The sequence below is a fragment of the Schistocerca americana genome, chromosome 3 (assembly GCF_021461395.2).
Source record: "Schistocerca americana isolate TAMUIC-IGC-003095 chromosome 3, iqSchAmer2.1, whole genome shotgun sequence".
In the NCBI taxonomy this organism is placed as follows: domain Eukaryota; kingdom Metazoa; phylum Arthropoda; class Insecta; order Orthoptera; family Acrididae; genus Schistocerca; species Schistocerca americana.
In genome coordinates, this window is record NC_060121.1 from 380,210,391 (window position 1) to 380,225,367 (window position 14,977).

The window sequence follows — 14,977 nt, forward strand, 5'->3', positions numbered from 1 at the left end:
GAATTTGAAGACTCATGAACAATCAGAGGATGTTTTACAGGAAATTCAATTTACTGCCTGTAAAAGACATGCTTTATGGTGGTGGTGATATAGCAACTCTCCTCTGGGTATCTACAAAGTAGTAATGTACAGCTTGACACATCACATCAATTAAATTTGCGGGCCTAATGTTTCAAAGTGATATGAAATGGAACAAGCATATAAGGAAGGTAGAGGGGGAGGCATATTGTAGACTTCAGTTTATTGGAAGAATTTTAGGAAAGTATGCCTTATCTATAATGAAGGCAACAATAGAACACTAGTGTGACCCTTTCTTGAATGCTGCTAGAGTGTTTGGGAACCTCATCAGGTTGAATTAAAGGAAAATATTGAAGAGATTCAGAAGTGTGCTGGTAGTTGGGTACTGGTAAGTTCGTTCACCACATGAGTATTGTAGAGGTGCTTTGTGAACTCAAGGAGGAATCTGTGTAGGAAACACTACTTTCTTTTCATAAGACATTGAGAAAATTTAGAGAACTAGTGTTTGAAGCTGGCTGCTGAGTGAATATAGTGCCAACAATGTACGCTTCATGTAAGGACCAAGATGAGATGAGAGAAATTAGGGTTCCTATGGAGGCATATAGACAGTCGTTTCTCCCTCGATGTATTTGCTGGTGGAAAGGGAAAGGAAATGCTGAGTAGTAGTGCAAGGTTCCCTCTGCTATGCACCAGAGTATGTAGGCACAGATCTAGAAAGAACCACCTTCAGTCTTTTATGTATGTTAAGGAGTATTTTAATGAGGCTTGTAAATATGTCATCCTTAAAGCCAACCTGGCAGGGTAAAGGATTCTGCAAAATTTCTGGTGTCTTCACCTGGGTGACATAACAAAGTTTCAGTGATACTGCAAGGATTGCAAAAGCATTACCATTGGAAATCAGTTGGAAACCAACATAAGTTCAGGTACTACACAGACTCCAGTTGACAGTTATTGGAACCAATTCATCAGCATTAAATGTATGACAGGTGAACCAAAATATCCCCAGAGAAGTAAACTAGTGAAAGTAACTCTAGCTCTGTATCAAAGGAATGCTGGTGTTGAAAGAATTGTTTTTCATCAAGAACATATCTTACAGAGGACTGGGAATCACTCAAAAAAAACTGTCCATGCCGATACAACAGTAATACACAATGAAAGGGTGTGACAACAAACGAGAAAAAGTACACATGACGAAAGAGCTGCTTTTCTTCAGTGAAATGTGCATACAAGAAAACCAGAATTGCCTCTATAATGGAAGAAAAGGAAAAACAAAACTATGAAGAGGAAAAGAGAGAAGCAGAGGCAGAAGAAAGTCAACACAAAACTTGCACTGTAAAAAAAGGAGATTTCATCCTGTGAAGAAATACTTAAATAAAAGACCACTGGAACAGAAAAACTTTATGGCAGCTGAAAGCTGGCATCTGAAGCTAATGAAAGACTTAAGGTTTCCTTACAGAAGGAAGACTTTCAGAAACGAGACTTGCCTGGTGCATGTTGACAGGTGCTCTTCAGGTCATGAAAGGAAGTCTGAATAAGAAACAAGATGCAGATGCTCTCCACTCTAGAGCTGATAAGTAAAAAATTGCTTTAATAACATAATTTTTTAACAAAAAATCAAAGAATTAACTGTTAATTTTGAAGGACATTTTGTCACATCTTAAATAAAGTTGTCACTTTTTTGCTAAATTTTATCACTTTTATCAACTTTTTCACATCTAAAAACTGTTGACAGTCCTGTAGAATGTCACATTAGACCAAACTACTGACATCAAATAGAGCATAAGGGAACTGCAACTTTTACCCTCACAATATGCTAACTCTTGCATATCTTTGTTATGGACTGGTTATGGACAGGAAGATAATGGATGGAGATCAGAGACTTTCTGGGTTCACAAATATTATACAAGAAACTGAATAGAGACTACACAGTTTGTCAGGATGGCTCTCTTCTGTGGTATCTGCTGTGTAACAAGTGTTGTTTAACTTTTTCCATCTAATTTACAGCACCCTTATGACAGGAAAAGTCAAATAATACTTGGTATTCTCCATAGGAATTTGAAATGTTGGTTGAGCAGAACGTTTCATGTCTACACACAGGAAGCAGAACCCTCCTCTCTAGAGTCTTGCGACTTATGAGGATTGCATTGTCAAGGTGTTATTAAAAGATGGCATGGGACTTGACATTACCATTTTCTGTGATGCCAGCAAATAGTGCAGACACTGTTTAAAGCAAATATTCTGTGCGGAGTGGTGAATCCTATGAACAGAAAGCTATGATGTGTCAGTAAACCATGATAATTATCAATTCTTTCAAGTGGCACACAGGAGGAAAAAAAAAGAAAAACACTGGAATTGATTCGTAGAAAATATCAATGTGGTACAAGAATGTTGATGATACATTCATTATTTGAAGGCACAGTAAATAGCGGTTAGTGAGTTCTTCCATACTATCCATTAAAGCATGCAGTTTGACGGACAAAATTTGTCCTTATTCTTCCTTTGTATTTTAAATATGATGATTGAGGTATTTCATGGCTACTGTGGTCACTTTAAGTTACAGTATGCCAACTTTATGCATTATTCAACATATTGACTTTCAAGTGGAATAACATAATATTAAGTGGGTATATTAATTTCAGTTTTGTAGAGCATACCTATTCTAGAGTTTACATGGGGTCCATTGCCATTTCACGTAATCTAGCTCCCCTCCTACAGTTTGTGACGAGTTATGGGAACCACCAAATCTGCTGTTGGTAACATTTTTAGTAAAAGCATGGAGAATGCGGAATAGTAGAGTTATCCTATAAATAATAACCTCTCAAACCAGCATGGCCAACTGTTGATGTTCAATATCGATGCATAAATAAAAATGATTAAAAAACTATAAGGATAATAAATGAGAAAGGAATTGAGGAAATTGAGAAGAATTTGCAAAAATACAGACTGTTAAGATGTGCAACACCCCCGGTATAAATGAAAATAGGAGTACAATATTTTGAAAACAGTTTTCCTTAGAAATCAACTAATGGAAGCAGATAAAGTGCATCTAAACCCTGTATTACAAGTGGAATCAGAATATCATGACTAGCTAAGAGATGACTGGCATCAAGAGACACAGATTAGAACATAGTTAAATCTGATTACAAACTGTATTTTAAAATCCTAAGTAAAGTCATCAGAACATCAAAATACATATAGGCCTACATTTAAGAAAAAAATAAACTTCTCCAGCAACAAATAAAAACTATTTGGAATACGGTAAAAAATGACAGAGCAAAAATCAAGGAAATGATGGAATGTCTGAAATGGTAGATAGTGAACTGATCAAAGGTAACCCTGAATGTGCAGAAACTTTTAATAACTTCTTTGGTAAGTAGCAGATAACTTTGATTTGAACATTTATCACACAGAATACATTTCATAAGAAAAGCCTTCACACACACACACACACACACCACACACACACACACACACACAACTGCAGCCTCAGTCAACTGTAACCACACTGCTCAGTTGCCTGAGCCTGCAGTAGTCGTGTGTGTGTGTGTGTGTGTGTGGGGGGGGGGGGGGGGGGGGGAGGGAGAGTCTAAGGTCTTAATGGCTGAAAGCTTTAACTGTGAGAGTCTTTTTATTGTGCCTATCTGTGACTCATCATCTCTGCTATATGATGAGTGGCAACTTTCCTTTTCATAATATTGTTACATTCCATCCTGGATTCTCCATTGTTTAATTTTTGACAAAACTCACCTTCATCTGGCATCTCCAAAATAAGTTTTCAGTATTATCAACTTGTAAAAATTAATGTTCATGTGGTTAAGATGAAATCAGAAGCAAAATAATGAAATATCATTCAGCTGAACTTAGTGATATTTTGAGTTACTTGGGTAATGAATCTATTTGCAGTGGTATTTTTCCAGAAACACTTTAATGTGCTGCTATCAAGCCACTTCAGAAAACGAAATAGATTTTACACACTTAGTACAGGAAAAAATACCGAGTAGCAAACACTTTGGATTTGAAAAATTACTCTCAACTGAGCAGGCCATATTTATCTCGACATGATATACTAGAGTCAACAAAACAAAAATTACTGCCACTGGAAATATTTGTGACTTGGCTAAGGCTTTGGGTTGTGTGAACTATGAAATCCTAATGTGAGTGAAAATGTTATGGAGCAGGAGGCGCACAGCAGATTCTTGGTTTTTATCTTATCTGAATGACAGAAAGCAGTGCGTTTCAGTTCTGTGCGAGTCACATATTGATACACACTCAGAATTTGCACAACCAGATATGATGTACCACAGGTTGGATTTTGGGTCCTCTGTTATTTCTGATATACGTGAATGATCTTATCACGTGCAGTTTCAAAACATGAAAATTTTGAAATTTTTGCAGAAGATGAAAGTACAGATATAAAAAATAGTACCAATCCCCCTACCGAAAAGGCAAGTAATGAAATGTTTAAACATTGACAGATAGTTCAAAGTAAACGGATTATCATTAAATTTTGGTAAAACTCTGTAAATAGTTTCTAGTACTTCTCACAGAACCCCACAAGCTATCAAAATAAGTTTATTAAATAATGAAATAAAAGAAATGGAAAGTTAAGTTTTTTGGAATACAGGTAGATCACAACCTTACTGGAAACCAGGCTGTCTAGCATTAATGAAGTGCTAAAGGAAATTTAAAAATGTAGAAACTAGTTTATTTTTGTAATTACATTCACAGATGAGTTGTATAATTATTTTCTGGGGAAATTCAAGTTAGGGGCTAGTATTTTCAGAATGCAGAAGCATGTTATAAGAATTACATATTGTATTAATTCAAGAACATTCTGCAGAGACCTTGTAAAAAAAATGGGTATTTGAGAACTTCTTCATAATACATATATTCATTAATGTCTTTTGTCATTACTTATATTTCTCTCTTCAAAAGTAATTAAAAATAGTGAACAATATGAACATAACCTTAGGACCAGAAACAACATTAGTACAGAAAGGTGTCAGACAGACAGCACATTGTTGCCTGAATAATGTAATGGTGTTTAAGACTGAATTAAAGAACTATGCATTGGGAAATGCCCACTACTCCATTGAAGAGTATCTTCGAAGAAACTCCCAAATTTAAAATGATTTAGTGTCATTTAATTGCTTTGCCATTAAATTAAATGTAAATCTTGGCAATTACTCTCCTTGGGATTGACAGAGTATATTAATGTAATGTTAAGTAAATAATTTAGAAGTAAAGGAGAATGCTCATCACTTAATGTTGTGTCAAACAATCCTCATATTTGCGTTATCCCCAGGGAACCTTGAACCCTACAGTTCAGATAAATTTTTTGAGCATAATCTATTATTTTGATGGGTCTAGAGCTTTCTCACATTCAAAGTTAATCTAATGGCTATTGCTAATGTGAACTGTATTCACACGCATGTCTTGTATTTTCCTATTCGTACCTCAGGCTTTTCTATCCAAGTTTATGGGAGACTTATAACCCCCTTCCACCAAATGTCTGTTCTTGGGCTCTCACAGAGAACAATTTTGGCAGAAGAAATATCAATATTGAGAAATTCAGTTTCCTGTTCTTGTCAGCTTAGTGATAATCTGTGTGAGCCAACAGTTTCACTTATCTTTAATGATGGATTTCTGTTGTGTGGTGAATAATTTAATGTTAATCAATTATGTGAAAGTTACCTCAAAAATATTTATTTAGGATTTTGAAGATTGGGATGATGTAGGATTGAATATACCAAAACCAGCTGAACTGCTTCAGTTGTATCGTGAGTTTATGAGGCAGTCGGGCCAAAGGAAAGTCCTGTGCCAGAATGTTGCCTGCCAAACTGATGAACTTGACCTCGAGAAGGAATCAAAACTACAAGACATGGTAAGATATTGCAGTATATTGTCAAAAACCTTGTCGAGCTATTAGATGAAAAATACTCAGTTGCGAAGTTGTTCTTATATTACATGTTGATAGAATCACCAGAATAAATATAGTGTATCTTTTGAGATATATTTAAATTTGTCTTGTATGAAAATTGCACACACAGTCCCAACCCCTCACTCACTCACTCACTCACTCACTCACTCACAACAGGACTGATAGATTTTTGGGTGAGTTACAGTTTGTGGTGGTGTTTGTATTTGTATGAGCTATTGTTATAAATGTTAAATTATTTTTTGGATGTTCGCTCTTGAAAATAACATTTTCTCCCAGTGATCTTAACTTAGAATCTGGATCAAGTTAAGTTCCTCCTGTTTCTTGACACCTCAGGCTTTTTTGATCAAAATGATAACTATGAGATTTTTAAATTTGCAGCCAAGTTTTAATTTTTCACAGTATTTTGTCAGTTTCTTTACCTGAAGAGGATGGGAATATCATAAATTATGACACAGACTTAGCTGCAAACTCGAAAACCTGAGTGTGACATTGTAAATTCTACTTTTGAACACAAGACAAATAAAATTTCCAATTCACCTAGTGGTTTCTTTTCGTCTTTCATTTCCAAATTAAGCTTGTTAATGAGATGTTTAACGTGTAGTGCCCATTGTATATGGTGACAAAAGAGCAAAGTAATATACCATGATTATGTATAGAACTCCTATTATGATTGGACATGATATTAAGCCATTTAGTTTCCTGAATGATCTTTTATTGAGAGATTATTAGATGTGAATTACAGTCAGCTAACCACCCAGCCTTGTTCTTTTGTCTTTGAACTCCTTTGTACTTAAATGTCCCATAAAATGTGTTTTCTGTTTTGGGATAGATTTTTGTGCATACACATCTGACTTACAAGTTTGCTCTTCACTTCAAAAACTTTGAAATGTCATCAACTGCATACAGTTTTAGGGTTCATGAGGTACAATTATTTTACATTTGAAGAATGTAAACTTTTAGTGTAAGCTGTATAATTCAAATACTGTTATCTGAAAGCAGTCATATAGACGTTGAAATATGTGTTATTGTGTGATGGAAAATGTTTATTTTGTGTGTTATGTATCGCTGTATAATTCAAATACTGTTATCTGAAAGCAGTCATATAGACGTTGAAATATGTGTTATTGTGTGATGGAAAATATTTATTTTGTGTGTTATGTATCCGCTGTGTATCTAAGAGGCATGTTTGTAAAGTGAGGTTACAACAGATTTTTTACACAGAAAATTGCATATTTATTTCCAAAACTTGTCAGCTGGGCAGGAATAGAACTTTTTTCCCCCTCTCAAAAGATTGTCATTATGCTCCAAGCGTTTGGTATCAAGTTTTGTTTCTTCTCCCCTCTGTCAAGAGATTGTCATTAAGTTCCAAGACTTTGGTATCAAGTTCTGTATATCTGTGGCACTGCCACTCCCTCAACTGTCTTCCTTGTCTGTTGAAAAATGTTACCTTAAAGGGAGAAGAAAGAAAGAAAGAAAGAAAGAGAAAATGGACAGCTTGGTGATACATTAGTACTAAGGACTTGATCTTCCTAAATATCCCATCAAAACAATTGCAGTGTTTGGTGCAATATTATTGTGCAAAAAGTAGTACATGCGACAGCCATTCTCCCTTTTTTTTTTGACGACTCAGCAAGTCTTTATATATTGAGTTGGAATCAAAGGTTGCATTAGCAACTTTCTCAGCCAAAATAGACAATAACCTAATACTCTGGTTATCATGGATATTTATTCAACCATTTTTTAATTATCTACCTACTTTGCAATTTGCTATGTGACATTAATTTATTGTAAATAGTCTCAATTTTGTGCTAAATGTAAAGGGGCTTCTTATGTTGTGTGTTAGCAAGATTGCTGATGAGGGAGTAAACTCCATGCTAGGTGGAATCGAGAATTGCTGTGTTAATGTTTATGCACAACATTCACACAAATGCTGAATCTGTTGGCCCCAACACTACTTGTTTTGTGTGCTAAGTACGGCTCTTTACTTAGGAGTACTAATATTGCTCCAACAAATATGCTCCGAGCTACAGGCATGTTGTAACCTTACTTTCCAAATGTCTTATGAACTTGGTTTCAGAGTACTCTTAAGCCTCTACTTTCATTATGCACAGGCAATGGAAGTTGAACAACTTAAGGAGCAGTTATCACTTATGGACCAAGAAAAACAAGAGCTCCAAAGGCTGTGGACAATGGACTCCAAATTTGCAGCTGCAAATGTGGATGTTTCTAATGTTACTACACCAGGATCTGATCTGGCTGGAATTCTAACTACCTCAACATCCCATAGTGGGACACCAGAGTGTTTTGAGATCTTGGATGTAGAAACTAAAGATGACTGTAGTGCATTGCAAGATGAAGATGATGAGTTACCTATCAGCCTTACCGACACTGATGCTGAATGGACTCGAGTTGGAAGCACTTGTGGTGTGGAACCTGCAGAAACCTCAAGCAGACTGCAAAATGAGATGGCTTCTTCCAGTGCTGAAGCTGAATCAGAAACTAAAGTCCTTTTAGACACCAGTACTTCAAGGTAGTTTATTAGATTGTGTTTCATTGCTGATGTATACAAGTACTTCTATGACATTGACTCAGTTACTGTTTTAAATTTTCCTTTCACTTTTGCATACATTAATGTGTCATTTTGATGACTCCAGGAGAAACAGTTTTATTGCCTAAATGTCAGGGATTTGGTTTGTTGTTATCAAAAAGAAAGTTGTCTGATCCAAAATTTGTCTTCCACATCAAAACTTTGTTAGGGCCAACTGAAGAGTTGGACTTCGGTTCAGATTCCATGTAAAATTGCAAATTCTGTAGTGAGTGTCTAGGTGGACTGTACAATTTATATCTAATTTCAGCTGCATTTTTGTATGCAGTACTATGCAAAAAAAGGAACACAAATGTACACAGATCCGATGTAAAAAATCTTCAACTGTGATCAGCAAATAGGGTAGATTTCAAATTCCTTAATCAGACGGTCACATAGTAACAGTAAGACTGATAACCCCTATATATCCACAGCTACATTTACATATATACTCACAATTAATTAATTAATTAATTAATTTTGTTACATAGAGCTCATTAAAGGGGAGAACCATCAGGAATGTGGGACAAGTCAAGGTAAACCTTAACAAAGCCAATCATTGTGTGAAATTGAACATTTACACCACATTGTCAAAACTTGTAAATTATAGGGAAAGCTACTGCTTCCTCGATGACATCAAACAGAGACTTCTTATCTGTAATTGGTAGCATAATATTTACGTGAATACACTAGTATTTTCAAAGAAAGTAGTTGGCTTCATGCTTAACAAAAGAGATATGTTTACAGTACACTATTACTTGTCATGCAGTTTTACAACACACACTACTATTTACTACGGACAATTCTCAATCCTTGAATCGAGGTAATAAGATAATTTGGTGAAGAAGTTGCTAGTAAGGCATTTTTTTGAACTTTCGTTTGGTGTAGTAGGATTCGAAATTTCTTGTTTTATTAGACAGGAGTTTGTTTAATACCTTTGGTCCATTCTGGATCCTAGGCATGGAGGCAAAATCTAAATGAAAATTATTTTTGTGTCGTGGGTTATGACTGCATAAATCGAATTCAGCTGAAACTGATTTTTATTATCAGCAACAGAAGCCATTAAGGAGTAAATGTGGATCCTTAAAAAGGCTTCTGAAAGATGTACAGTCTTCAGAATTATCTACTTAATGCAATATTCGTACTGATCACCTTCTGCTGGCTGTAGTAGACATGCGGGTGGGGGGGGGGGTATCCAAATGAACTCCAAAGAATTTTGCACACAGTTTTTCATTTAGTGTATGACGATTCGTGTGAACATTTGGTTCTGGATTAGACATTTTGCTTGTTAGAAATGGCATGTTATGAATTTTTGATACAAAGATTTAGAATGTTTGTTGTGAAACAATTGTAGGCCTGTTTGTTTATGATTTGGGTGATGTATGAAAAGGTTGATCTACTGATTAGGATGCTTATGTGGTCAGTAAATATTATAAGCTTTGAGTCACCCCTTAAAGTCATTGAAAGATAATTTAAGTCAGTTAAGAACAAGATCAGATCCAGTATCACTCCATGGGGCACTAAATGTTATGGTCTCTCTTTCTGAGACCAGTTTCATTGCTATGAGACAATTTGATGACATGCATGCTCTGCTTTCTGTTACGAAGTAAAACTCAATTCATGCAAGATGGGTGTCATTAATGTTATAATATTTTATTACAAACAATCCTATTGGAAGAACATCCACAACTGAGTATTATACCAGAGGTTGAAAATACCGCTTCAGTTGTAAATTTCTTTTATTATCGTGACCAGTTTTGGGCTCTCATAAGCCCATTCTCAGGTGTCACACTGGAAATAGCACGAGGTGGGAGATAATTTTCACATGCCACAACACGTATAAAAAACAAAAATTTTTCATAAAAAAGTTTTAAAAAACATTTTGAAACCGCCGGGCTTGCTAGGTGCTGTGAAATCCATGTCAATGCGACAATGACACCAGACAGTACTACGGACGACTGCCTGGGGTAGGAAATACACAAATAATAGCAGGACACTTACACTGTGCTGTGTCCCCCCAGTGCTGCGGTGGACATGTACTAGGCACAGTGTGTTACCTATGAGCACAGAACAGGGAGTAGCGGATGCGAAAGAGATAGCAGATTGGTAAACCAGAGTGGCAAGAGGCCACACATCAGTAGTTTTATACGAGGCCGATTGCATACGAAAAGCACAGGAATTCCTCTCCAGCCGTATGTTCAAAACATACTCATTTAACCCCACAGCTAAGTTTGTCGTGAAAATTAAGAAGGCACTTAGAGAAACAGATGCGTTATTCACCCCATAAAAAAAAAAAAAAAAAGAAAAACCACCACAACTTTAACACCGCTGAATCCGAGAGCGCCCACTTTCAGGGGTGTTGTGAAAATTCATAAACCATAGGCTTCTTTAAAGCCAATTATCAACACTATTAATGCCCCAGATTACTTATTGACTAGGGAATTGCAAAGTTTCCTCAGTAAGCATTATTTTTTCCGTGATGATCATGCCATCAAGAACAGAGAGGAGTTAATTACACACCTCAAACATGTAACTGTAACCAGTGATACAAATCTAGCAAGTCTTGACATCATAAGCATGTACACAAATATCCCCATTAAAGAGTTGATTCCTATTATTGAGTACAACTTACGGATGCTCCATCATCTAGATTCACAAAAAATTAATGGATTCCTTCATCTGCTCAGAATTGTCCTGGACCATAATTAGTTTGTCTTCAATGACACCGTATATGGGCAAACTGACGGGTTAGTCATGGGATCCCCCCATTGTCAGTGTAATAGCTAATATTTACATCAATCACATTGAACATCAGTTTTTTTTCAACCCACCCACAACACCTTCAAAGAGTAGTGTGCTACAAAAGATACATCAATGACATCATACTTTTATATAACGGGACCGACGCCCAGCTGCAACTATTTCAACATGACTTTAACAAAATGCACCCCAAGACTCAGTGTACGATAGAATACCACTCTGGCTTTACACTCCCATTTTTAGACCCGGAAATTTCGTTACAGAACAGTAATGTTCACTTTAACATATTTAGAAAACCAAGTATGACTAGTTCTATTATTTGTTGCTCTTCAGTCCACCCAAAGCAGCAAAAAATGGCAGCTCTTCTTGCTATGCTTTACCGTGTGGCCAGAGTCCCTCTCTCAAAAGAGAATTACCAGTGTGATTTGGATACCATTAAAGTCATAGCACATGCTAATGGCTACTAGCCAATTGTTGTTTATATTCTTCATCAGCCAATGCAATCGAAAGGCGCTTCCAAAGATCTGTATGGGACTACCCTGTCATCTACTAATATTGATAACTCTAAAAAAATTTCTTGCAGGATCCCATATGTAGATGTTGTATCTGACAGGATTGACAAATTGCTTAGAAAAGAGAGGATTTACCTGCCTTCTACACCCTGCATAAGGTCGGGCACCTATTGAAGCACCACAAAACTAGAGAAGACAATCGCTACGCACAATTGGGCGTCTATCACATACAGTGTAGTGAGTGCTCTTCCACATACATAGGCCAAACTGGCCGCTTCTTTAACATACGGTTCAGAGAGCATGAGGATCTTAGCAACTCCAAATCTGCTCTCACTAACCACCTGAAGGATCATAACCATTCCATTTCAAGTATAAACACAAATTGCAGCATGCTACATATTCAATGCAAGGCCCCAGTTTTAAACATTTTAGAAGAAATAGAAATCATTCGCAGCATTTGCCATGATCTGTCTGGCACTTTGAACGAGCAAACTGCGCTTAAGCATGCAGTCCTGCCGAATAACTTTTTGAAGCAGCGCCCAGCCTCATTTCCTTCTCTTTCTGGTCCCTGATTACTGTACACCATACATGTTTAGTTCTTAATTGGGTCAGTGTTTTTCTGCCATAATTTTTGCAGCCTTCAATAGGCTTAACGAATGTACGGCATATGCATGTTTCCTATAGTGAGGTCTGCTAGGTCCATTTAGTTCATTTTACATAGCTGTAAAATTGACCCCTCTTAATAATATACTTCGCATGTTTTTCATTTTATCCTATGACTATGGCGCATTGTAGTACTGTGGCATTATCTGTGCCTTCACTAATTAAAAAATTACCTGTCTTTCATGATGTAAAATGGGTCTCGTGTAATTCTCCATTAGTTGTCGACTGTTGATTAGCAGGTTTTAAATTGACCCCACTTTTAATGTGTCCTTTTATGCAATTGCTGCTAGATATTAATTGGCATATTACTTTCGGACACCATAGACTGTAAGTTTTCGTTACTTTTCCCGTTAATCAATAGTGAGAGCCTGTAAATAGAAGTGGCACATGTGTATGTTTTTTTAACTGATGGCTGTGGCATGTTGTTCCATGTTGCCACTTATATATATCCTCACTAAATTGAAAACTTGCTTGTCACTCATGTAAAAGAAAAGTTTCACTGCACTTTACGGTTTATATAATAATCTTATATAACAGCCTCCACTCAGTTTTACCACAGTTCTGTAACTTCTTTAACTTATTTCATGTATTTATTATGTAATTTATTTTATTCATTTTAAATGTAAACCACTAATTCAAATTGTGAACGGCCGGGCTAGTGGCCCCGCGTTCTTCTCTCCATCAATAGATGGCAGCACTCTAGTCACTCTGGTTTACCAATTTGCTACCTCGTTTGTATCCGCTACTCCCTGTTCTGTGCTCATAAGTAGCACACCGCATCTAGTACAAATCCACCGTGGCGCTTGGGGGCCACAGCACAGTGTAAGTGTTGTGCTATTATTTGTATTTTTCCCTACCCATTCAGTTGTCCATAGGACTGTGTGGTGTCATTTTCGCATTGCTATAGGTTTCACAGCACCTAGCCTGACTGGCGGTTTCAAAACATTTTTTTAAATGTTTTTTAAAAGCTTTTTAAAACTTTTTTATGAAATTTTTTTGTTTTTGTATATGTAATGTGAAAATTATCTCCCGCTTCTTATTTCCAGTGCGACACCTGAGGATGGGCTTATGAGAGCCCAAAACTGGTCATGATAATAAAAGAAATTTACTACTGAAGTCGTATTTTCAACCTCTAGTATAATTTTTTTAGTTTGGCAAGTAGAATTTTGTAGCCCACACAACCAAAGGATCACAGAACATACCAACAGGATATTTTTTCTTGTTTTTCTGCCAGGAATTCTCTCTGAATGTTGCATGTCTCTCTCTGTGGACAATCTTTTGCGCTCAGAAATGTGAGTCTTATTTTATCGTGGATCATTTTCTCAGAAGATTTTCAAAAATCAGAATGAATGAAATAGGTCTGTAAAGGAAGATAGTTTGCTTATCTCTAGTTTTGTCGGTGGGATTTTCTGCAGCAGATTGAAATCTGCCCAGAAGTGTTCCCTAAGATGATGGTGAATTTCAAACATAACTTAAGGTTAGCTCTATTAAGTCAGGACAAAATTTAATAGTTTGATAGAAACACAATCATAGCTATCATAACCATTACTCTCTAGTAACCTGATCTTCCTAGGAGTTATGTTTCTGAAACAAATGTCTTTTGATGGTACTTATAGTGACTGCTGAAGGTAATGTAAAATGATGGCTATTTAGTGACAGCTGAAAATTTTTGTTGGACCTGAATACAGATTTCCTGTTTATCACAAGAAATCACAGTAACTTTTAGGCTATCTGAGTATGCCTACAGACCTGACTCAAACTTCCATTGTCACTAGTGTTTGTATTTATAGTTCCTGAACACTAGTAACAGAAGTCCCATAGGTTATGTGGGAATAGCACCTCTGAGAGAATGGGAACAGTGGAGGACCATGGCTTAAGCTGCTGCAAAGGATATATATTAACTGAAAAAATTAGTGTGAATCCCAGTCAGTCACAAATTTTCAGTTGTCGCTATGTATTCATTACTTTGCAAGTTAAGCATATCTGAACAGTTTTGTCTAGTGTGCCACTTTACAGTAACACACTACAGGTTTTTAAAAATGTAAAGTGGTAATTGAGTTCCAACTCTTGACCACAATTTGTTCTTTGAATTAAGTAGGGTTCTCTTTTCATAGCACAAGATAATTCAGTCCTAAAAGTTATCCATCAGTGGTCCCTGTTTTTAATTATGTACAGTGTAAGGCAGTGGGTATTTTGTTCCAATATTAACCATTCCCTGCTCCATTCAATTCTCTCAACAGTGAGGAGTAAATGTCTGTATGCCACGATATGTGCTCTAGTTTTTCTTATCATATTCTTTTGGTTCTTGCATTATACATATAACAGATGCGACAAAACTGGGGCCCAGTATCCCTCAAGTACTGGTTCTCTTTATGTAACAGTATTTCATGAAAATATCCCCTTTCTTCCCTTAGTTCCCATTTATCACCTAAATGCCGCTGTTACACTTTTCTGTAGACTATATTGATTTGTTGAGATCCAAGCAGCAAGGCTGTGGAG

At 36.3% G+C, this 14,977-nt stretch overlaps 1 protein-coding gene across 2 annotated transcripts in view; it reads left to right on the forward strand.

Annotated features, from left to right (window-relative positions):
- Window positions 1–14,977, forward strand: part of LOC124606086 (RAB11-binding protein RELCH homolog) — a 134,266-nt gene that overhangs the window by 12,359 nt on the left and 106,930 nt on the right. For both annotated transcript variants that reach the window (XM_047138051.1, XM_047138052.1), the window contains exons 4-5: window positions 5,732–5,902; window positions 8,071–8,489. In XM_047138051.1, the coding sequence (XP_046994007.1) occupies window positions 5,732–5,902; window positions 8,071–8,489 (590 nt within the window). The remainder of the gene's footprint in view (window positions 1–5,731; window positions 5,903–8,070; window positions 8,490–14,977) is intronic.